General features: G+C 33.9%; 1 protein-coding gene across 1 annotated transcript; it reads right to left on the bottom strand.

Annotated features, from left to right (window-relative positions):
• Positions 1 to 8533: 8533 nt before the first annotated feature.
• On the bottom strand, positions 8534 to 16481 carry LOC117170925. Its single transcript, XM_033357975.1, has 3 exons — positions 16360 to 16481; positions 9359 to 9749; positions 8534 to 9250 (listed from the first exon to the last, which is right to left on the bottom strand). The coding sequence occupies exons 1-3, from the start codon at positions 16397 to 16399 to the stop codon at positions 9205 to 9207; spliced, it is 477 nt and encodes a 158-aa protein (XP_033213866.1). The 5' UTR covers positions 16400 to 16481; the 3' UTR covers positions 8534 to 9204.
• Between the last annotated feature and the right edge of the window lie 8269 nt (positions 16482 to 24750).

Genomic DNA, 24750 nt, shown 5'->3' with positions numbered 1-24750 from the left:
TAAAAATAAAAATAGGAACAATAACGCTGAAAAAAATGTAACTTCTGTATTGATAACTGCGACTAATAATGTACTTGAGATGGGTTCTACGACTAATAAAAACTCAGCGCCTAGTACTTCTGATCCAAACGATTCTGTGCGTAGGGGTACAAGAGAACGACGAAAACCGCTACGATATGGAGACGTCGAGATCTAAGACACTCTAATGCTTTAAAATGTAATAATGTAAGCTTGGTGGACCAAGCTTAGAAAGGATGGCCGAATTTTATTACCTAATTATTTGTTGAAGCTGTTACTATTATGTTGGTAGCTATGTTCAGTTGCGAGCGCCCCCCTAGTTAAGCGGGCTAGAGTTGAGTGAGACAGTCGGTCGCAGACGTAAAACGGCTATGTGCCTGATTAAATGTACGGTCTTGTCCTAATAATAAATTTATCTTAATTATTGATTGTACGTAGGAGTTTATTGTCTAAGCAAACCCTGACTTAACCCTCTGGTCTACACCTGGGCCTTGGCTTTCGAGTGACGTGCACAAAACTGCTTTTTCGGGTCACCTATGACCCAGGTGTAGAGAATGAGTTGAAATTTCAGTGCAAAAGTTGTGAAGTCTATTTCAATTAAAAATAGTGTTGTGCGACCAAATAAAGGTGTTTTAATGAGAGAAAAAAAATTCCTATAAAATTGTGGTGGGAAGGCGCTGTGAAGCAGGTAAGACTCTGGCGTCATTATGATATTCTGCATCTATGCGGATACCGAAAGTAGCTGCATTGGAAAATCAGCTTCAGAGTCAGAATTTAACTCGAATTCTGACTCTGATACTGACAATATGGCAGCGAATATGGAAAGAGCATCCAAAAGGCGTCGAGTGTCATGTCAATCACAAGGAAGTAAGAAGTATTCATTTTTGAATCTCAATAAAAAAAGAAAGTCAAGAAAAGTCAGAAAAAGTCAGAATTTCTGATGCTTTCTTTATGTTCTGGAGATTCCTGATAATACTGATTGGTAGAAGCCCGAAAATTGCTGAGGGAAATTTGGAAGAAAATGAATTTATTGGCCCAAAAATTATATGAAAATCAATTACACATCCTGTTAAATGGTGATCTTGATTTTACAAAATGTTTTTTCGCTCTCCTGTAAGTTGCCAAAATGACGAGGTAGACCTCGAACCAGAACAATGCTCGAGGCACCATTTTGCTGTCTGTATTGACTGTTCCAAGAATTAGTTTATCTTTTATAGTTTCTAAGGTTTCATATTTTAACTATTATTTTTTCAAGCTTTATAGAACATATACTCAATAAATACACATAAATATTATGAGAAAATGCGTTTGTCTCGTTCTTTTTACCCATTATATGTTCCAGAACTCAACGCCTAAGAAAAAAGTTTTTGACATTTTCGTCAAAGTCCACATTCGTAATCTAAAATAAATATACTTTTTGGAAACATAATCAAAAACGTGTATGTAGTTCTGTAGAGTGAAGTCTCCAGATCAAGAAACACATCGAGTTTTTTCAAATGCATGGAAAATGACAGTTGTCGTCAAAAACCACAAAGCTCGATTTCGGCATGGTTTTCTAACAACGAAGGTATTACGCCACACCGACTGATGGCGTTCTATCACTTCTTCTTCTTATTATTAATAACGTTGACTTAATACTGGCTGTTGCCTTGTATATTCTGCCATGACCAAGTGAGGGGAGTGTGAACTCCACGTAATCTGGAACATACAGATTGTCGAGCAGGACTCGCCCGCTCCATCTCGAGGGTATGGGGCAGTCAGACCGGTTTCTCGACTTGAATTGTCACAGACGGCAATGTTCAAAAGGAAGATTGAAGAGAAAATAAAGCAATAGAAAAATAATAGATTTAAAATTTAGAAAGGGGCAAAGAGACAGGTTTTTATATTTGCAAGTTCGTTTCTTTCAAAAACTTGAAAAGTGGCGTAACAATCATAATTGTATAATTTGATAGAAATTGATAGCTACAGTATAGAGGAGGGCATTTTAGAAGTTTTATTAAAAATTTGATCAGATTTATTCTAGGAGCGTAGAATCTGGTGCATGCACAAAGTTCGCAGTTTTCATCTAAAGTTTCACGAGTTGAACTGAAAAAATCGAAGAAGGGAAGGGGAATGTTTAGGAGAGATGCATCTCTGTAATTAGTTTTGGCTGCCAGGTCCGCGGCTTCGTTGCCGGGTATTCCACTGTGGCCAGTTATCTAAACCAAGGGGACTCTATAGTTGAGCTTGTTTAGAAACGCTAAACGGTTTCTGATTATATAAACTAGACAGGAGTTGATGGAACTAGGACAAAAATGGTATCTATACTTTGAAGAGCACTGAGTGAATCTGTGAAAATGACTGACTTGGGAAAGCAATGCTTTATAATGTAATCTAATGTAAATAAGATGGCAATAGCTTCTATAGAAAAAATAGAGGCAAAACTAGATATTTTCCACGAGAGATTAAAAGTGGCTCCAGGGAATACCACATTAAAGGCTGCTATGGACACAGCCATAGACTTTGAACCATCCGTGTAGAATGGGAGATAGTCATGAAACTTTTCGTCGACCAGATCCTTAAAGAGTCCCACAGGATCTAGACAGTTCTGGACTGAGTTTCCTAATGAAAGATCAATATTTGGAGAGAACAGGTGGTCTTCTTACGGTAATTCATAGTGAGGGTATGTGTCTGATTTACGAATCTGATATTTAAGGGGTTGAACATTTTCATAAGTATTCAAAAGTACAAATTGATTTTTTATGCTCTTTCTTTTCCTCTTTGCATCACACGATAGTTGCAACAATTTATCTGGGAGAGGATGATCGAGGTCAGAGAACATTTTTATGATATATTTTTCAGCCAAAAACTAAGAGCGTTTTTTGAAAGGTGGTTCACAGAATTCTGCTGACATGACATTTATGGATGTACTATTTCGGTAACCTAGGGTTAATCTTATAGCTTGATTACGAATTTTTGTAATTGACTGAGATTCTTATGTGATGTAAAATTAAAAATATGAGATCCGTATTCGAGACACCTTATGATGAGGGATGTATGGTCATTTCTGAGGATACAAGGATCTGCACCCTACCAAGTCCCTCTAAGAACTTTGAAAATGTTTAAAATTTTACGCATCTTATCACAGAGATATTGGAAGTGGAATTCAAACGTGAATCTGTAGTCGAGAACAATGCGCAGAAATCCAGCGACTGGGGATGGCGGAATAATAACGCTATTCAATGAAAGAGTGTAACAAGGATTGTCGGTATCAAGGTTGCACCTGTTGAAAAGGGCCAGTTTGGTTTTTTCAGGGTAAACCTCGAGTCCCCTGTTGTCCAGAAACTTTGAGAGTGCATTCAGACACTTATGCAGAGAATAGATACAAACCACAGGATCCGCAGAGCGACAGATGGTGGCCATGTCATCTGCAAATTCTATTATCAGGCCATTCCTAGGGATTACAGTGTGTATTTTCCTAGTGTAGATAGAGTAGTTAATGGGGCTAACGATGCTTCCCTGGGGGAGGCCAACTGTGCTGAGCCTCGGACCCACCAATTGTCTGTTGATCTGGAAATTAATATTTTTACCGGATGTAGATCTATTGATAAACTGAACCATTTGTCGGGGTACACCAATTTCCTTCAAGTCCTCAATGAGAATCCGAGGATTAACACTCCCGAGAAAATCTCGGTTGACAAGATGGTGAGATTGTCAGCGCAGGATGTTCTTTTCTTGAACCCGAATTGATGGGGCGACAGGAGATGGTTGTGCTCCACATACCACAAGATTCTGTTGAATATAAGTTTCTCCATTACCTTAAACAGGCAGGATACTAAGGATATTGGACAGAATTTTTCAGGAGTTGATTTTGGGAATCGATGAATGATCTTATCGTCAACTCTATCTAAACCTGAAGATGATTTGTTTTTCAGCGAGGATAAGGTAATAGAGCTCAGAATCTGTGAAGGGAGCCTCCAGAAATTCATTTCGCGGAAAGTTATCGGGGAAGGAGTCGAAGAAAGCAGTTGGAGGGCAAATTTTCTCAGCCAAAGCATGCAAATTTTTAATCGTACTCCTGTTTGCAGAACAGGAGGCGTGTGCAGGCTGTAAATATCTATTTTTAAAACATTTAAAAACTCGCTAGACTCTTGAGATCAGAGTCGATCTATCTAGGGTCTCGCAGAATTTTCGAGAATTGATCCTACGCGCAGTCTTAAGAATACGCGTGGTTTTCGCTTCTGTTCTTTTGAGATTGATGTAATTTTCATCGTATCTGAGTCGTTGGAAGGTGGCTAAAGCCGCCTTTCTCTTTTCGACTACCGCGTCGCAGGTTTCGTGCTACCGCGAGTCAGGAATAAATCGCCTCCCTGGAGGGCCAGAGCGGTGGACATCAACCGCAGGTTTAGCCCTTGGGCATGCAGCGAGCACAGCCTCATCCATGCATTTTACGAAGGCCTCTTACTTTGAGAGACAGTCTGAGTTCGTAGACTCAGACAGCTCTGCATCCTGTAAAATAGATTCGGAAAGATGAGAAGAGAATGAGAACCAATTCGTGCATTTAAGTTTATATCTATGCGACTAAAATAGGGCTATTAGTATTGAAACTCCTATGTTAGAAATAACGGGGAAGTGATCGCTGCGCAAAGAGTCGTTCCAAACCCCCCAAGAGGAGAGTGTGTATAGATTCGGAGAAACGAAGATCAGATCAATAATTGATGGCGGGCTTTCAGGACGGGTATGAAAGGTAGATTCACCTGTGTTGAGGGAGGTCAAATCTGTCTTATCCAAGGCAGAGAAGAGCTCAATTCCTTCCCTACAATTATGCGAGCTGCCCCAAACAGAATTGTGGCACCTAAAGTCACCGCTTATGACAACTGAGCTGCAATTCACATCTTTAATGAAGTCGAAAAGTTGGATCCACGTCACCGAAGTTAGAACATTAGCGGGGGTGGGCACCCTATAAACTGAAACAATAAGAAGCTCCCCTAGTGAGGTACCAATTGAGATAACTAAAGTTGCAAGTTTGTCCTCCATGCTAAAGATAGAGGTGATCTGCGAGAAAGTCACTCTTCTTCGAGAGGCAATAGCCAGCCTACCATGACTGTTACTGAGTCTATCCGCCCTGATATTGTTAAAGTCTTTAATTGTTGAATTTATCTTGTAAGTAGGTTTTAAAAAGGTAGAACAGGAAGAAAGAGAGGCTTGTCTCGTTAGGGTAGGGATTGGATTCGGTGTGGGCATCTGAAGATCTACAGCGTTTCCAGCGTTGACTGGATTTACAGTGTTTGCTGATGTGTCCGAAACAAAGACAATTGAGACGCATTCTTGGTTGAGGATTGTAGGAGTCAACCTAAAAAGAGGCCAAGAAGAGAGAGACTTTTTTTGGAAGGCACGTTCCTTTAAAAGTGATGAGGACTGTCTTTGAGGATTCAAATTTAGTTTCCTGGAATTCGGGGTCTTTCATTTTTCTATTAAGACGGAAGACGTCCAGAACCGTGACTCTATCCCAGAGTGAACCTAAAACCTGCAGATACTGAACAATTGCTTCTCTAGAAATCTCATGGGATGTGCCGAGAATTAAACCCTGGCAAGTTGTAATACTGGCTGGAATGAGGGTTGTTAAGCCGTTGATTTTTTTTTTTGAATTTCTTCAAGCAGCATATTAGCTGACTTGGCAGGCTTAGTCATGACTTTTACTTTCCCGAAACTACTGCCACGAACGTCACTAATATGACCGAGAAAGTATTTTTGTAAAAGCTGATCGTAAACTTTAGGGAGCGAGTTAGTAGATCTTTCGGCACCGAAATTGAAATCGTCAACGGTTGCAGAAAGCGTGGATGGAACAGAGTTGTTTTTAGAGCGTCGAGGCTCGGGGTTGGAATTAGTACGGGATTTGCCGCCGTCAGCTGTCACATTTGTATCTAGTTCCATTAAGGAATGATCAAATTCATCATCTGAGGAGAGACTAGTTTCCGTTTTACTTTTTTCTTTTTCTGAGTGCATTTTGACTCGTTTGTGGTTCGATTTGAGAATAATCATTTTATCGAGTCTCCTTCCTCTGGTTTTGGAATCGCTGTCCATCATAAACATCAGAGCTCTCGCGCTAGATTCAACGTCATGAGAAAGAGGAGGGTAAAGCGGGTAAGGGGGGTAAGGGGGCTCCATGGGATTGCCCTCGCCACCCGACAAGGATCCATTAAAGGAGGCCATGCCTCCGGAAAAGTTTTATAAATCAGAAACTAAGGAGATCCGTACAAATAATAAGAAGAAATCAGAGCACGTGGCTCTTGAAAAACGGCTGTCTGCCGCTGCAGTCACACCTGAGGAGAAAGGGCAATAACCTCGAGGACCGGAGCACTGAAGGGAAGGTTAGAGCTGAAACCCAGAGTCTTTATGATCGAAAACGTCAAAAACAAAAGCCCGACACATTCAGTACACAAAGTTACTCCCTCACATCGCGTTCTGTCTCGCAAGTTGATGCCGCGGAGCGTATGCGTGGATTAAGAACTCCGTTGTAAGAAACCCATACAGAAATCGGAAAGATTTATGACAACCATGGTACGGTCAAGTGAAAGCTTTTTTCGAAAGGCGATATGGCTTTCAAAACATACACTCGAGCTTTATTACTACACGCTTTAGGCATTAGGCATTACGTATTGTTTGAATAAATGCAAAGTATTGTTAAAAGAAAAATACATATTTTTAGTTACAAATAATTAAAGTATCAAAAGAAAGAAATTTTAAAAAGTCAAAATTAATTTATAATATGAAGTTGTTTCAGTTTCCACAAGTAATGAATTTTCTACTAAACTATTCAATGTTCAATCAAAAACGATGACGAGGCCCCTTTCTATGTAGTCCTGCACTGTGTTTTCTTCCTTTTCCTTCTCCTAGTTTCTCTCTTTCTCTGCCTAGTGTATCGCGATGATAGTTACTGTGTAGGATTCGCAGTGCGAACTTTGCCTCTTGTTGAAGAAGACTGTACTGCCAGCGCTCGACTCGACCGAAACAATAGACCCCACGACGGCAGAGTTAAGGGGCTGGATGGAAATCCTGTGATGGCTTTTACCCATTTATCTTGATGACTTTTTTCATCAAACAAAACATTACAAGAGTTAAAGCATCTACATAATTTCAAAAAACACACGAAAATCAACCTTTTAAGCCAAATAACGGACGATATGAAAACAAGGCAAGAGTGTAAACTTTAAATCATAAAAAAACATTGGAAATGAGCAAATTCAGTTTATGCAAAAACGACAAAAGTTTCAATAAAATGTTTAACAACCAAATTTTTAAAAAGAATTCGCATTTTTTAAACGGGATAATGAAGCTACGTCTATTTTATTACCAATGTAAGTTATTAATTATAATAATATACATTTACGGGAATGATACAAAATTTCAGGAATAAACTCGAGTGCGAAGCACGAGATACGTGATGAGAATGTGTTTTTTAAAGCCGAAGGAGCTTTAACTAAAGAAAATTTTCAGTCACCAAATTACTGTTGTCGATGCTTTCACCTTTAGTTTTAAAAAGTCTATGCATAAAGATCTAGAAAGTAGCGCGAGGTAAGTACATTAACGAGTGCGAAGTGCGAGAACCAACAGTGACGCACCCTATGCGCGCTCAAACTTGTTTATTTGATTTATTTTAGCATTTTTACTACGCTGTTAAACTCAAATTAAAAATTGCTCAAGTTAGAACATTTAACATTGCAGTTGATTGATTTATATTCCATTTTTTAATTAGGGATTTAACTTTGTATACTTTAACTAAAAAGTGTTAACCTTCTAATACTTATTTAAAAAGTACTATATCTTTTGTGACTGTAGCAATTTTATATTAGATAACAACTTCTGTATCCAGTTTTCACATTTTCAACATTCTTTAAATGTTTCAGCTTCATATTTTCTTTAAAAGTATTTATTTTCAATGGGTCAGCACTTGAAACGTATACGTTATTAATTCATAAATAATAAATTTAAGTCCTATAATTATTTAAATTATTATTCAATAATGAGTAAACTTAGTAATTTCAGAGAATCTTCCGCGTAATTAAAATATTGTATTTTCAAATATCGAGTATATAAAGAGAAAGGGGTAAAAGGGGAAGTTTTTTGAAAAGACTGTGCAACCTGCAATAACAATTTTGATGCACATCTGAATTCAAGAATAAAAATTTATTCAAAAGAATCCCTGCGAATGAAAAAAGTACAAAATTCCTGCAAATATGCAGTAGACAAATGTTTGAATATTCTGTAATTTTTACTTTAAGTTATTGTTTTTATTCGTATTTTCCTGTAAAAATGGTTCTAGTTTTTCGAATTTGTTTATAAAAATGATCCACTGCAAGAAATGAAAAAAATAATGATTTTCATTTTTTTAATTAATTTTTGTAATATTCGGGATAATAAACAAAAATTGCTCAATTAGGGGTTTAAAGGGTCGAACATTTTTTAAAATTAAAATTGAAGGAAAATTAAAGTCTATTACATTTTTAAGACACATACAAAGCGATATTTTATTCTATTTTTAACGAATTTACAATACAATTATATTTTCTCTCAGCTCTTAAAGTCGTAACCCTCAGATATACTTGCAAGTGAGGGTCATATAGGAATTAGAGAGCGACAGACAGTGATAAAAACTAAATAACATGGGCCAAGAGCGAAACAAAGGCTAAAATATTAAATATGCGAATATGGGAGAGTGGGGAGTAGATTGTTGTTACAGATGTTGGGGAGAATTTAAAAAGAGGGGTTATAAGGTCGTTATGCACGTTGAGCGGAGTTGAGGTGGTGCATCAAGACAAAACGGGGCGCAGCTAATGTGTTTGGAATTAGTATTGCATTGGTTGCATTGGGAGTATAGGAGGGGTGAATAATATAAAAGGATAGTAATCCGATTTTTTTATTAATTGAAGGTTTGTAGACGCATCAACTTCCAAGGTCATTAGCGACTGTACTATAGGGTTAATTATAAACTGTAGAGTATCTGTGGAGTAGTATACGAGGCATTCTGAAAACACATCCAGCCTCGCTTCCTGCTTTGGGAAGCGAACCCGCGCCAGCGTGGCTGCCAAGGCTGCAGTCCTGGTACATAAGGCAACCCCGATATCGTCTCAGCTACGATGACTTCCTGTCTATCTTTTTAATTGCATAATTAATAATCGTTACACATACTAATTGTCATCAGCTCTTCTATTGATTTTGGGTAAATTTAATTGACTGAATATTCCATTCGATTCTGAAAGAAACATGATCAATATTAAAGTTGTATCAAATATACAACTAAAGATTTTAAAATCTAAAAATCATATGAAAATCGATAATTTGTTAATATTAGTTAACTTACGAGCTTTGAACGCTTCTACACATGGAATTAATTAAGGCTTTTTTCATTTCCTCCTCGTTAGCAGTATCTAATTTTTTATCTTCCTCTAAACATTTTTGAACGCTTGAAACAACTTTTTGTGATATATTTTTTAAATCTTGACTGCCGATACAGTCTTTTTTAATAAGATCGTCTAATCCTTCTGTAGATTTTGAATTAGGCAGTTTTTCTGATATTGAACCTGGGAGTAAAAAGAGTGTTAAATTTCCGGTTTCTCTGGTTAATTTTACTATATCTTTATAAGATTCACTGCATTTCGATTCCCAATCCAATACTGGTAAGTTGTATGTAACTTGTAATACAAACGAAATAGGCTCAACCATTGACATGGCCGAAGAGTATCCGACATATCCTGTAATAATCAAAAATAATTCTTAATACCAATAAATATCAATGAAATGTATAATAGGGTTCCTCATGGAATCCTGTTCCTTGGATTTTCTGAAACATGCAATGTTGAACACCTGTACCAAGGGTTTCTGCCGAATATGACTGCAATATTCGATAAGCAGTCGCGGACAATTATTCAGGGATGGTCCCAGGCTCTGGCCACTCGTATAGGTAACCTTAAAGTATTGTAAGTCTGATCCTGGTTAGAGTATACGCTAGATAGCACAGTGTTGCTTCCCCTGCCCACACCCCTCAAATACATAGCCCCTAGCAACGCGCGAACTACCATGTTTGTTGTTGCCGGTAATCACCCGTTGGAAGGCTTGAACCGGATTTAAGGTTATTTTAATGTGGTTCAAATAAAAGTGCCAATTAACTATCGTTTTCAATTTCTTCGTGAACCATAGTTTCACGAATAAAGTAATGCAAAAATAAACAGAAATACATAAATAATTATATATGATTTTCTGTTGGTTTTTTATTGCTTTCTGCATCTTATTCACTTTTTCAAGTTAATTGTCCAAAAACTATCTGGAAGGAATATGATGTCATGAATGATCTTATCTTAGGAATCGGAGTATACGCTCGATGGCGTCTATAATCAGTAGCGTAGCCGGAGGGAACTGGGGGCTCCACTCTTAGCCTGTGTATAAACTCGAAGTCCCCTCCCAAAAAATCGAAGCCCCCCCCACCCCCCAAAAAAAATCCTGGCCACGCCAGGCTATAATCCTTCATCTAGAAAGCATTGAGTGTCCACCATGTTGTGGACACTCAATGTTTTCTAGATGAAGGATCATAGACGCCAACTAGCGTATACTCCGATCCCTAAGATAAGATAAATCATGACGTCACATTACTTTCAGATAGTTTTTAGATAATAAACTTGAAGAAGTAAATGAGATGAAAAAAGCAATCACAAAAAGAAAATTCAATGGGCAATTGGTTTGTGGGGTGTGGACAGGGGAAGCAACGCTGCTCCATCTAGTGTATACTCCGAGGGGGATAGGACTTATAATACTTCAAGGTCGCCTATATGAGTGGCCAGGGCCTGGTGTCCACAGACTGCTGAAGGTGTTCGTACAAGAGAACACTTTGTATTTAGCTGGAGACGTCTCGAGGACGAGCCGTGCACATACGAACTCATAACGCCAACCAATCGCGTCCAACCGAGGGTTTATTCACTCTCGTATTTAAGGGCATGTGATACTTAGAAAATTGTCGATTTTACCAGTTTTAGGTTCCCCCAGCTTTTTTTCTAGAATAATAAATATTTTGTCTTAAAAATTTGGGAAATGATAGCGAACATGCTAATGGACGTCCCCACACACTTTTTTTGTGGGTTAATTGAAAAAAGTTTTAATTTAGAAAAATGTAGTTAATTTGCATAGCGCTTAGGAAATAGTATCGATTTTTTCAGTGTTAGATTCCCCCGGCTTTTTTCCTAGGATAAGAAATATTTTGCCTGCAAAAACTGGGAAATGATAGCGAACATGCTAACAGACGTCCCCACACACTTTTTTGTGTCTTTTTATCAAAAAATTTTTGATATTGCTAACAACGTGCGTGTATATTTCGAGGTTATGTGTGTTACAATTCACCCGAGCGTTACTTCCAAACTACAGAATATTTTTGGCCGAAAACTTTATACTTAGAAATAAACATAGTAACTAATCTCCCGTCACTAACCTTGTTTGCAGGCAATCAAAAAAGTTTATTTCATAAATAATTTCCAGATTATCGGAAAGGCAGAAATGAAAAACGACGTAACCTCAAAATAATGCATATGCATAAAATTTCTATTTAGCACAATAAATTTTTTTGTTATTATCCCTCAAAAAAGAGCCTGGAGACGTCCGCTATGATATTTTATAGCATCTCCGAATTCAGCTTTAAAAAATTTTCATTTTTGTGGAAAAAGGCCGGGGAAACTGTAAGTATCACATGCCCTTAACGTATGAAATCATTTTTAAATTTTGCGTATAACGTAACTAATGCTCGGAGTAATGTTGCTTAAAGTGTAGTGTTTGAAATCAGTAGGCTGGGTTTATGACGCCTGTTAAGAAAGAAGCAATGTAGTACAGTGCTGCAGAGTGAGGCGAAATAACGCGAAAAGCGTTTAATAACGTACGACAACGCTGCAGTCAGTGTGAATTAGTGATCATCAGTGCGAACAAGATCGCTTAGTTCTGTACGAATGAAGTAGAATTCGGATGATGCCGTCCTTTTTCGCCATCGGTCCGGTAACACGTGATCACTATGAACGGGTGACGTTATGTTTGCATTTTCACAACTTGCTTTTGCGTCGCCCTTTTGTGTAGCAACTGAGATTCTTTCCACGCAATTTATCCACGCGAATATTCAAAGAAATTCAGATACTAAACATAAATGAGAGTCTGCAAAAAAGAATATTGAAAAAATTTTCAACAAAATTTGATTATAACAGTGATTTTTGCTAATTTTTAAAAATATTTTAAATTAAATGTCGTTCCTGAATTAACGCAAAGTAGTTTTACCAAAAAGAAAAAAATTTATAGTATAAATAACACTATTTGCCAATTTCCTTATTGCATTTGTTTTTAACAATTAAATGGATCAATAAATTTTCGAGGCAAAGTTTCTTGAAACTTTATTGCACTTTAATTATGGAAAAAAATTGAGATTGGGCCACAAGTGAATTCTCTGGGCTTTTTTAAAGAAAAAAGTGAATATTTTCCCTTCCACTGTACCTCGGTTCTCGCAAAGCATCGTTTAACGTCGGATACGTCTAACGTCTAACGCAGAGAACGGCCAAATTAGCATAACTTAAGGCGAGTTAGCGTAGACTACTGGGTAGTGTGCGCTACGAAAGCAATCAACGTCCAAAAACGAAAATTCACTACAGACAACGTAAATATCACATGAAATCGTCATGCAATGTTTTCATTTTTCGAGAGTTAATAGCCCCTCGCCTTCAACCTGCCGTGCTGCTGCGTCCGTGATGTTACTTGCTCAATTGCTTTGCGAAGTTTTGTCGTCTACAACACTTGGCAGCGTACTAGTGTCCGTCAAGACCGCCCCACAATGAGAGTCAATGTCTTCATAACCAAATTATTCTAAGTAGAAATTGATTGTTGCAAATGGTAGAGATCCTCTCCTAAAAATGTTTAGGGAACACGAGATAATGGGCACAGAAGAGTTTCTTTACAAATTTAAGGAGCAGGCGGTCGAGACACTTGGCCTGAATTTTAAAATTGGACATGAGGAAAGTGCACTACTCCATTTAGAGACCGATAGAGTCAATTGTCCAGCACGAGAAGTGCCAAATTATCTCGAGCTACAATTTTCGGAAGGCAGTCTCCGTTACACATTTGAGGCCTGCCATCATGTTTCAAGACTTTGAGAAACGAACTATATTCGTGATCGTATTCTTGGCTCCGGCCGACTACAGCATCATGGCTAAGGAGAAGGAAAAGTAGGAAATCTCTAATTCATAACCTCAAAGCCATACCCGCATCCTAAGAACATATTAAGGCACTTTCGAGATGGATGCAGAAAGCTCTGACATCCTTGGATCCCTCCATGTGCTCAATACACACAAGGACTTCACCGGCTTGATGTCATCCCCGGCGCGGCGCGGCGGATCGAAGGAACCGAATGGAGCCTCTACAAAGTACCCGTAAAGACCCCATTCAGTTCCTTTTTTAAAAACTCGATAAAACAGCAAAATCAACTTTTAAATTGTTGAAATTCGGATTCTACGTCAAATTTCCTACATAAGATCACGGAATAATCGCAATCGTTTTTTTTGCAACGGTAAAAATTTAAAAAATATATATATAAGACGTATAACGCCTGTTTACTGTTACTTACAGGCGATACAAATTCTTAATTCTTTTGAATTAAACGCTTATTGCTGGGCTTGGTTATTTTTTGAATTATAAAATGTTATTTTTCAATTAAGTGTCTTACAATTTATCTCAATATACCGGAAATTATTGTCAGTAAAGTGAAACCTTGGCAGAGATAATGCTGGGTCAATAAAAATTTGTTTTGATGGAATCATTGCTGAAAGTGGGAGTATATGCTGAGATACTTTGTTATGTGACGATGTCTATTTAATGGCATATACAGGGTGTCTAAAAAGGTCAACTTTGATTTTTTTATGGAAACCCCCTTTTTTACATCTGCAATCGATAGAGTGGAAAATTATACGTTCAGGTACGTACCCAAGTCATAGGTCAATTGTAACGTTCAAGGTCAGTTAGAGGTTATTTGAAATTAACAAAGTTTTCCAAGAGGTCAGTGTAATTCCTGAAGTAAATTTCAACGAGAAATTCATTGGTGAGCTCTGTATTGATCTTGGTTACAGCGTTTTGAATATTGTAAAATCATAAGGAAATTTTTCATTAACAGTTCCAGGTGTTCTGGTGAGAGTTCTATTCCTCCTCGAAGAGTTATACAGTCATATAACGTTTTTCGATACCTAAGTCAATACCTAAGGCGATACCATAAGTCCTATACCGTTTTTCCATACGAATATTACGAATCGAAACTAAATTTACGTATTACGGTACATACTTACTATCTTTCGCTAAAAGATTATTATGACGCAAGCTAAGCTTTCGGAACGCGAGAGGGTATCTGTAATAATGAAGGATTAAATCCTGTCTCAAAATCAACCATTGAAAGAACTGTAAGGCGCTTTATGAATCATGGATCTATCAAGGACCTTCAGAGAACTGGTCGGCCAAAATCTGCAGGATTTGAGGAGATGCAGATGAACGTATCCCAAGCATTTGTTGAAAACCCACACCTTAGTTTACGTCGAGCTAGTGATGAGCGTGACTTTGCTCCTGAGACAGTGCGAAATATTTTAAAAAGCATTAACTTCCATCCTTACAAAGTTCATCTGGTACAAGAGCTCAATCTCTGTTTCTTCTCAATCCTCTTTTCTTGTACAATATAGTATTTTCAGATGAATCTACTTTCACTTTAAAAGGTGAAGTTAACAGGAAAAATCGTAGATATTGGTTCGAAATAAATCCTGATTGTATGTTGGAGAGTCACACACAATATCCACAAAAGATTAATGTTTGGGCCGGTATCTTGAATGATACATTTATAGGCCCTTTCTTCATAGATGGTAATCTCAATTCCCGTGCATATGAATAGCTTCTCAGAAACCAAATTGTACCAAGAATAAGGGAGATTACAGGCAATAAATTTGAAAATATTTGGTTCCAGCAGGACGGAGCAGCTTCTCATTACGGTAGGGAGGTTCGAGCATATTTGGATACTCAGTTCCCTCAAAGGTGGATTGGAAGAAGGAGTGAAATCGAGTGGCCTGCTAGATCTCCTGATCTGATGCCTCTCGACTATTTTCTTTGGGGTTATTCAAAGAGCAAAGTATACTCAACGCAACCGCAAAGCTTAGACGAATTGCAGAATCGGATTCTGCAAGAGGCTTCTTTGATTGATAGGGAGATGATTCGTAATGCTGTAACTCATTTTTACAATCGCATAGCTTTTTGTCAAGAAGGTCAAGGTTTTCAGTTCAAACATCTTCACTGAAGCGTGAGAGGCAAGGGGACTCACGCTAATCAAGCAGCCCAAAGGGAACAGAATTTACTACGTCCACGTCGTTGTTCCTGGGTAATGCTTAACGTAAACGTAAACTACTTTGAAAAACTTTGATAAAACCTTGAATATCATCACCAAGATCAATACAGAGCTCACCAATGAATTTCTCGTTGAAATTTACTTCAGGAATTGCACTGACCTCTTGGAAAACTTTGTTAATTTTAAATAACCTTGAACGTTACAATTGACCTATAACTTGGGTACGTACCTGAACGTAGAATTTTCCGCTCTTTTGATTTCAGATGTAAAAAAGGGGTATCCATTAAAAAAAAACAAAGTTGACCTTCAAAAAGCCATGAAGGTCCACTTCAAGGTCAAAATAAAGGTCACCATTGAATTCCTCGTTCAAATTTACTTCAGGAATGACCTTCACTTTTTTGAAAAATATTTTACCTGAGGAAATATCCAACCGTCCCTGGACTTTTTAGACACTCTGTATACCGTACAAGATAGAACAGAAATCTCTCTTCAAATTTACTATGAACTATTTTTGTTCATCCAACCTCTGACAAGGCTTCCTTTTAAGCTCAACTTTCTCATACTTTAAAATTGATTAGTTTTCAATTAAAATCCTGCGTGTTCGAACAATTTAAAATTCAAATCTTCGCAATTGTAAGCTTTTCAATAGTTGCTTTCAAAAATGATTACATTTTATTCAAAAGTACCGATTAAGAAAAGCAAAGAAAATTACGTAATCTTCAAAAATAACAAAGCGATACCATATAAATGATAAAATAACTTTTGCATTAACAAGCGCGGATCCACGGTGGGGCGATGGGGACGATCGCCCCCACTAAAGGTTTTTGAATTGCATATAGTATCAATAAATATAACCCATGCACGCAGCTATTACAAAGTAGCCCCTTCATAACTTTTCGAACCACCCACACCAAATTCAATTTCTGGATCCGCCATTGTGCAATAATTATTATTCTACAGGTTCATAGACTTACCAAAAATAACTATGATTGAGAAAATAGCAGGGAACTTCATAATGATTTTTAAATAGACTGTTTGAATACTATAAACTAACTATAAATTAGCAATATATTGCTTGTTCCACAATACATTATGAAATAAAGATCGAAACGCATTCTCCGTCCTTATATATTACCAGTGCATCAATGTTAATCAAGATTGAACAAAAAAATAATGATTGTTTCTAGAGACAAGTTCAAGATTGCTTAATTACAAATTCTAAGAAGCTAAACATTACGTAAGTTCAGAATAAGAGAGTAGTGATGTGTCATCGCCAAAACTATAAAGAACATACGGAGATAATCCTTGAAGAAAATTGCATATTTTCAGTTTCTGAGAATGGTTTATGTAGTATAGGATGGTCCAATTTTTGTTTGGTTTTTTCATGGAGATCGACTCCTTTTGAAACTATAAAAAAAATGCGTTCAAAAAATTGTGTGTTCGTGAATTTATTGAATTCCGTGAATTCCATGAATTCAAAAAACTCAAGGGATTGAACGAAATCATGGAATTTCATGGATTCCCTGTATTTCGTGAATTACGCGTATTCCTCGAATTCTATGAATACGGCTAACTTTTTCCTGCTTGGAACATGACGTAAGGTACGAATCAAAATTTACTATTTAAATATCAACCTCATTAATCATTTTAGAGGATCCCAAAAAACCCCATAAGTGAGAAATTGGATTTTGCGAGTTTTTTTGCGCTAAATATGATTTTTTTGCTGTTTTTAAATACAAGTTATTTCTAATACACAAAGTATTACTTTATACTGATAATTAGATGTTCTAATAATTTTTAAAACTATTTATTATGGTTTATAGAATTTTTTTTAGAAATATAGAGTTAGAAAGTCGCGGTTTTTTTAACAATTTTTCAACTCGTTTTTAACTTTTCAGTTAGTGCGAAGCAACATTTAATTTTTAACAAAAATAACGTTTTAAAACATTTATTTCTATTCATAATAATATTCTCTTATAATAATGCTAAAAAGTTTCAGTTTTTTCGCAAAAATTTTACTTCATGTCACTTTTTAATTTGAAATTAATAGAATCCCAGACGGCAACCCTATTCAGAAATAACCCTCAATTAGTTCTGAAGTCAGAGTACAACATGAATTACGTCATTGAATTCGTAAATTAGAAATAATTAATATAAAAAGAATTATATTTATCCATTTTTAACTAAATTTGAGTTCGTACAAGTATTCTTAAAGAATCTCTAATGAGCTTTAAAGTATTTCGAAATTGAACATTTTGCGACCACTCGAAGTAATTCATAAAGAAACTCAAATGAATAAATCACGAACTCTCGACGAATCCTTTTCTAACTAAATTTTCATGAGAAAACGAATGAAGAAAAAATTAATGTCAATTTCTTCAAGTATTTAATCAAGTATTCCAAAATTAGTGAAATGGAACTTTGTAACAGAATTATCAAAGTATTCCTATTTCGATCTTTTGACATTCTATATGAGAATTCGAATTATTTATTTGAAACTCCTTAGCAACGCTCTAATAATTGACTTTTAATATGTTACAATCAAGCGATTTAAATATTATATAATATTAAACGAATTGAGAACAAAAATCTTTTCAGAAGTAGAGTATTATTTCAAACAGGTAGAAAATGAAAAAGTGGTATGATACTTTTTATTGTAGAATTTGAATGACCCGCTGAATTTGCATCGGTTATTAAATTGTGTGGTGTTATATCCATTCTATTTAATTTTACTGTACTTGCGTCAGCGAAATATTGAAAACGAGACGCAGATAACTTTTGTCTCTCACGTTGATTAGAAGTCATCTACATAGGCCGATTTTTGTGCAAACGCTTTACTTTGCTCTATTTCTTTATTTTTTGTAATGGATGCTTTGAGATCACATTTGCAAGGTGGAAAACTTTAGGAAATCAAGATTTTCGCATTTTCATTCAAAATGAAATTAATTAACAAAAAAATTTTCACTGAATCACTTTATAAAAATAAAAACACGAGTGGCAAGTTAATAAACAAGCAAGAGTATTATTTTCTAAGTCTTCCAGGTATTTATGAAAGTACTTTGATGTTTTTTGGGTGGCATTCTGAGGAACGCGCGTTCAAATCTAACCCATCGGACTTTTTTTTATATCGAAAAGAAATCGAATCATTGCATAAACATAAGTAGTTTGAACAAAAATAAGAGAATTTATAACAAAAACAAATTTCCACTTTGTTTTTAAATATGAAAAATTAAAATTTTTAAATAGGCTCTCAAAAATCTCTTTGAAATTTAGTCAACTTTTATTTTTCTTACAAACTTCAAAAAATTCAACAATTACCCTGGCGGACCGAAGGAACCGAAAGTAGGGTAATATATTAGACAGGAATATGCAACCGCCATTCTGGTTCCTGGACAGTTCGCGGGAAATAGTGCGATAATCATGTCGTATAGTTTAATTGAAATTAAGTTTAGAATATAAGAAAAATGGTCTGCTGCAGTGCTCCGTTTTGTAAAAATAGAAGCGACAAATGGAAACCGAATTTAAATTCAAGATCATGCGAAGTTATTACTAATATTTATGACTATCACAATATAATTCAAATATAGTGGGTCTGAAGACTATGCTTACATTTAATTAATTGCCCGTGAGCATTTTTTTGGATAAATTAAAGCGAAATGAGATCCAGAAGAGAGTAAGGTTAGGAACCCGTTTTTCTACAGAAAGGCGCACAGTAACCCACGCAAATAAAAAGGACGTATAATGTGAAATATAAATAACTATCATAATAAACTCTTGAAAAAGTATTGTAGTAATGTTTCACCTATAGTCTATTATTATTTTATTATTTGTTAATATTTACTCCAAAAATTATATTATAATTTTAACGCACGCCTATTTATAAACTGAGTAAAATTTCGTTTGCCATCATAATTTTTGCAAGAGCTAATTTTTGGCAAAAGTGTGGGTTAAAAAATCATATAGTCGAATTTAAATATTTCATATATTACATCACGTAATTTTGTTTGTAATTTATGTTTTGATAACAATGCTTCAGTATAATTTAAAAATAAATAATCTATACCATGTAAGTGTATTTATATATTTCAAAATCTATGTAGGGATTTTGAATTTGGCGAGGAACCAGAATGGCAGCTTGCATATTCTCTTCTAATATAGTACCTTACCAAAAGGAGCCTCTACAAAGTACCCGTAAAGACCCCATTGGGTGCCTTTTTAAAAAACTCAAAAAAACATCAAGATCAACTTTTAATCTGCTGAAATTCGGATTCTACGTTAAATTTTATATTAGAAACTCACGAAGTAATAGCAATACTTTTTTTTGTAGCGTTAAAAATTTTTAAAAATGTCATTAGTGACTTCAAGCAAAGATATTATCTTCAAGCGCATCCATAATAGCTCAAGTAGTATGTTGTGCGCGAAGTATAAAAATAAAATTCTCTCTCACTTGCATCGCAGTGTTGTTGCCTGAGGTTTCCACTGCGTGGCGCTAGCATCCAGACAAATTCTTAAAGTTACCGACGGAACGCTTAGTAACTGCTACTAAAAGAAGATGCACTTGAAGGTGCTTTCGGCCCATGTAAATTGTAAATGACAGGTATTTTATGTTTTAATGTATTTAACGCTGCAAGAGAAAGTATTGCGATTACTCCGTGAGTTTCTAATGAAAATTTGGAAGTAAAATCCGAATTTCAACAATTTAAAAGTTGATTTTTCTGTTTTTTTTAAGTTTTTTAAAAAGGAACCTAATGGGGTCTTTGCGGGTACTTTGCAGAGGCCATTCGGTTCTTTGGGTCCGCCACGGTTTCTTACTGAAAAAGTTTAAAATAAGACACTTTAAATTTAAAAGCGTTCGGAATTCACCAATTTTGAGTAATGAACTCTTATAGTTCAACCACAATGGCAAAAAATGTAATCGGAAGCTTAAAAATTGTAACAACTTTGTTCGCCAAATTTTAGTGCCAAAATCAAAACAGCCAAACTTATACAAAACCTCTGACAGGGTGTCTACCCAAATGCTGGAGAAAATGTATCAAGTTTTGAAAAATTCTATTACAAGATATTATTAAATATCCTATAAAGACTTGTAGAATAAATGTGACATGAAATTTGACCATGGCCGAGTGCCGGCCTTGGCTGTACTTCTAGGCCGAAAATTATTCAAATGCACCGGGAAAATACACATTTAATTTATTTTAATTGTGAAAATACGTTTTTGTCATATCTTTAATTCAGAAAAATATTTTTTAGCATATTAAATATCCAATAAATTGATAAATACCAATACAAAATGAAGGAAAAATTATTTTTATGATTAAATACGAATACACTTTTTACAGAGTACCAATAATAATTCTACGAAACGAACATTACTTTTTCAGCATTGGCAGATGTAATTATTGTAAACTGTGAAAATAGTAAATTTAAATTAAATTTTCCTTTTATCGAGATTTATAATGATTATTGAAAATTCAAAGGCACGCTTAATTGAACTAAATTATAAACATTTATATTTCTTTTTAAATCTAGAAAGTAATTTACTTTCTTTCGTTGTAAGTCATCTATAAAAAATAAATTATGTTAAAAAAATATTTAGTTTTGCAAAATGTTTGATGTTATAATTAATCCTCCCGGTACTAAGCGTTGAACAGAGAAAAATTAATAGAATTTATAGAATAACAAAATATTGATAAAGTTGTAGAATAAAAAAGTGTATTTGTTAATCATACCAATAATTTGCGTTAAAAAAAGGAGTTTAATTGCATATTTTACTTGTTACCTCTCGTTTAAATTAATTTTGTTTACAGTGCAAAACTTAATATAACTTATTTTCAAAGTGAACAAAGAAGATTGCAATCTTCAAAAACAATTGTAACGAATTAAATTCTTTTTTTTTTATTTTTTTGATAACTTTTATTAATTATTTTTGGTAATATCAGTTGAAAAATCATGCTACAAATAATTCGCGTTAAAAAAAGTTTAATTGCATATTTTCAATAAAATTTTCACTCTATACATATATCTTGCTGAAATATTTAATTTTTCTTTTAGTGTAATAAATTTAAACTATTCTCATTTTTTGTTATCACAACTTTAATACATTATTGTGTTAATATTATTGAAAATTCAAGTTAACAATAATTTCCATTTATAAAGAAAAAAACAGTTTAATTGCATATTTTACTTATTATCTCTCATTTTAACTAGAAATTCTTATCGTGTAACTCTTATTTGTTAATTGTTTTGAATGTGAACAAAAAAGATTGCAATCTTCAAAAATAATCGTAACGAATTAAAATTTGTTTCAAATTTTCTGTATAACACTTTTAATGAATTATTTTATTAATATTATTGAAACTTCGTGTTATCAATAATTTGCGTTAAAAATGTAGGATTAACTTTCTAACAAAACACATGAAATTCTAACTAAAAAAGACCAATTTTCAACTACCAATTGAATTTTGAAGTACAAAATATCAGTTTTCAAACAAAAATAGATTCTTTTCAGTAAAAAAAAATAACAAAAACAAGTTTTCCACCCAAGTGATGTATTTTAAAAAAAGAGTTTAAAATGGTTAAATTTCCAGTTAAGAAAATTAATTTTCAAGCAAGCAAATGAATTTAAAACTAAAATGATGGAATACATTCAATTGAAAGAGTTATATTTCAGTTTACAAAAAAAATTATTTTCATCAACAAAACACTGATTTTCAAGAAAATAGTTACATTTTCGAATAAAAAGACGAATTTTCAACTAAAATGATGAATCTTCAACTTTAACCAGTTTTACACAAAAAATATCAATTTTCAACAAAATACATGAATTTTTAACAACAAAAAAAGAGCCATTTTCCACCACATAATCGTATTTTCAACTAAAAAATATCAGTTTTCAACTTAAAATAGAATTTTTAAATTTGTGGTTAAAAAGATTATTATTTCACTAAGAAAAATTTTCCACCAAATCGATATTTTATTAACAAAAGAGTTTAACTTTCAACTAAGTAGATTTACTTTCAAACAAAAAGATTAATTTTTTACCCTAAAATAATAACTTTTAAACAAAGAACATGAATTTTCAACTAAATGAATTACTTAAGTTTTCAATTAAAAGATTAATGATCAAGGACATGAATTCGTAACTAAAATTATTAAATATTCAATTGAAAAACTTACATTTTCAGCTCTGAAACAAATAATTTTTAAAAATATGAAACTGACTTTCAAGAAAAAAGTTACATTTTCGAATAAAGGGATGAATTTTTAATTAAAATGATGAATTTTCAACTAGGATAGTTAATTTTTACATTCAAAATATGAATTTCCAAAGAAAATAATAAATTTTAAATTAGAATAATTGAATTTTCAACCCAGAAGTTTAATTTTTACCAAAAAATACGGATTTTCAACTAAAAAAGATAATTTGATAACCAAAAAATGAAGTTATTTTCAGTTTAAAAAAATTCATTTTTTACCAAATATATATATTTTAAAATATTTAGTTAAATTTTTACCTAATGAAAGAACACATTTTCAATTTAAATAATGAATCATAAAAATATTGCTTTTCAACAAAGAAGTTTAACTTTCAACAATTTAATTAAATTTTAATTTCAAAAAATGTTAATTCTGAACAAATAATGTAGTAGTTGATATTTAAACCAAAAAAGATTTTAATAATTAATAAAAAGCAGTTGAATTCCACTTAAAAACACAACTTTTCTACATGAATTGTATTCTCAACTAAGAAAGATTTTTCAGTCGAGAGAAAAAATAGAAAAACTGTTGAATTTTCAAGCAAAAAGTTGAAATTTTTAGATAAAGCATTAATGTAAAACAACAAATACAAAAAAAAACTAATTTTCAACAATATAGATAAATAGATAAACTTTTACCCAAATAATAGGTAAACTTTAATAGTAAAATTAATTAGTAAAATAATCAATATAAATAATATAAATAATAAATAAAGAATATAAATTAATAGTGAAATAATAAAATTTAAATAGATAAACTTTTACCCAGTTTTTCCAGACAGGGTCGAGACCCTGTCTGAAATAATAAGAAGGTATGTCTTGTGCAGAAAAAATAAGAAAGAAGGTATAAAAAAATCCAGAAATACTGTAAACACTGGTATATTGATTTCTATGAGTATAAACCAAAGTTGCAGTAATACAATAATAATATTATCATTAGTAATATATAATAATTAATAATACAATAGCGATCAATTTAATATTTCTCCTTGTTACAAAATCTTACGAAGACAGAGCGATAATTTCAAATATTTTTTTGTCCTCATTCTCAAAAATCTTTTTCTTACATCAATCAAAGAAACAGTTACAACAGAAACTACAGGCTCGACTTTTTTCAAGCTTTAACGAAAAATCGCATCTCATTCAGAAAGCGTGATATGGTATGATAAAAAAAATTCTTCAACTTTTTAAGACTTTGAAAAACCTCCATTTCAGGGCTTATATGTAGTTTATAAAAATGCAAATTGATTGATCCGATCGCTCGCAGCTGAATAAACAGTCAAGTTTCAAAAAAAATACACGTATCAAGTACAGGTCTTGTATACGGAAAATCCAAGAAAATTTAGCACCTAAATTACGTGAAACTTGAGGAAGAATCAAAAATAAATTTTGAAACCTCACAAGCGTTTAAAAAAAGAATAGGGTACATGCAATAGTCATTTCCAGAATTAAAAATTGTGTTGCAAATTACTTCTCCATTTGAGACTAAAAGTATAACTATTAATATACATTTCTCGGAATAAGGTTTGAAGCTTTTAAAATGAAAAAAATCTGGCTATTAAAATTTCCTGCCAAAATCGTTATTACATTGTTAACCTTAAAAAATGTAATCTTCTTCTTGCTTTATATTAGTCTCTTCTCAAAAAAAATGATCCAAGACAAACATTTTAACCCTCAAAGTGCATGTATGGTAAAAATCACGGTAAAGTGCATCGTGGGTGTTCAACACCCAGCGTATTTAATCATGTATTTTTAACCCCTGTTGAATATTCTGTCACAATAAAATTATCCGATATAGTTTAAGGTATCTTTTGTAAGTAGAGTTGATTTTATAGCCATTTATTTATTTTAAGTTTGTTAACAAAATTACTGGAAAAAAGTGAAAAAATGGGTTTTTTTACTTAAAAATTCATAACTCACGCAATTTTAATTATTTTAACCTGAAAATTTATGACTTTACTTTTGAAATAGAGTAAGTTCATAACAAAAATATTGCAACATGGGTCTTTTTAAACAAGATATTTAGTTCCACAGTTGAAAAGTCAATTTTATGATAAAATGATGAAACTCAGATGCTTGGGGTGTCTGACACCCACAATCAACTGTAAG

Source organism: Belonocnema kinseyi, chromosome 1 (assembly GCF_010883055.1).
Source record: "Belonocnema kinseyi isolate 2016_QV_RU_SX_M_011 chromosome 1, B_treatae_v1, whole genome shotgun sequence".
Classification (NCBI taxonomy): domain Eukaryota; kingdom Metazoa; phylum Arthropoda; class Insecta; order Hymenoptera; family Cynipidae; genus Belonocnema; species Belonocnema kinseyi.
Note: the sequence above shows the minus strand (reverse complement) of the source record. Positions and strands in the feature narration are given on the sequence as shown.

Bases quoted from the DNA above. Each gene is read 5' to 3' on its own strand.
- LOC117170925 (XM_033357975.1), bottom strand. From the start codon at position 16,399: ATGAAGTTCCCTGCTATTTTCTCAATCATAGTTATTTTTG. The intron at 9,750-16,359 runs GTAAGTCTATGA...TGATTATTACAG, and splicing joins CTCAATCATAGTTATTTTTG to GATATGTCGGATACTCTTCG. The intron at 9,251-9,358 runs GTAAGTTAACTA...TGTTTCTTTCAG, and splicing joins TGTAGAAGCGTTCAAAGCTC to AATCGAATGGAATATTCAGT.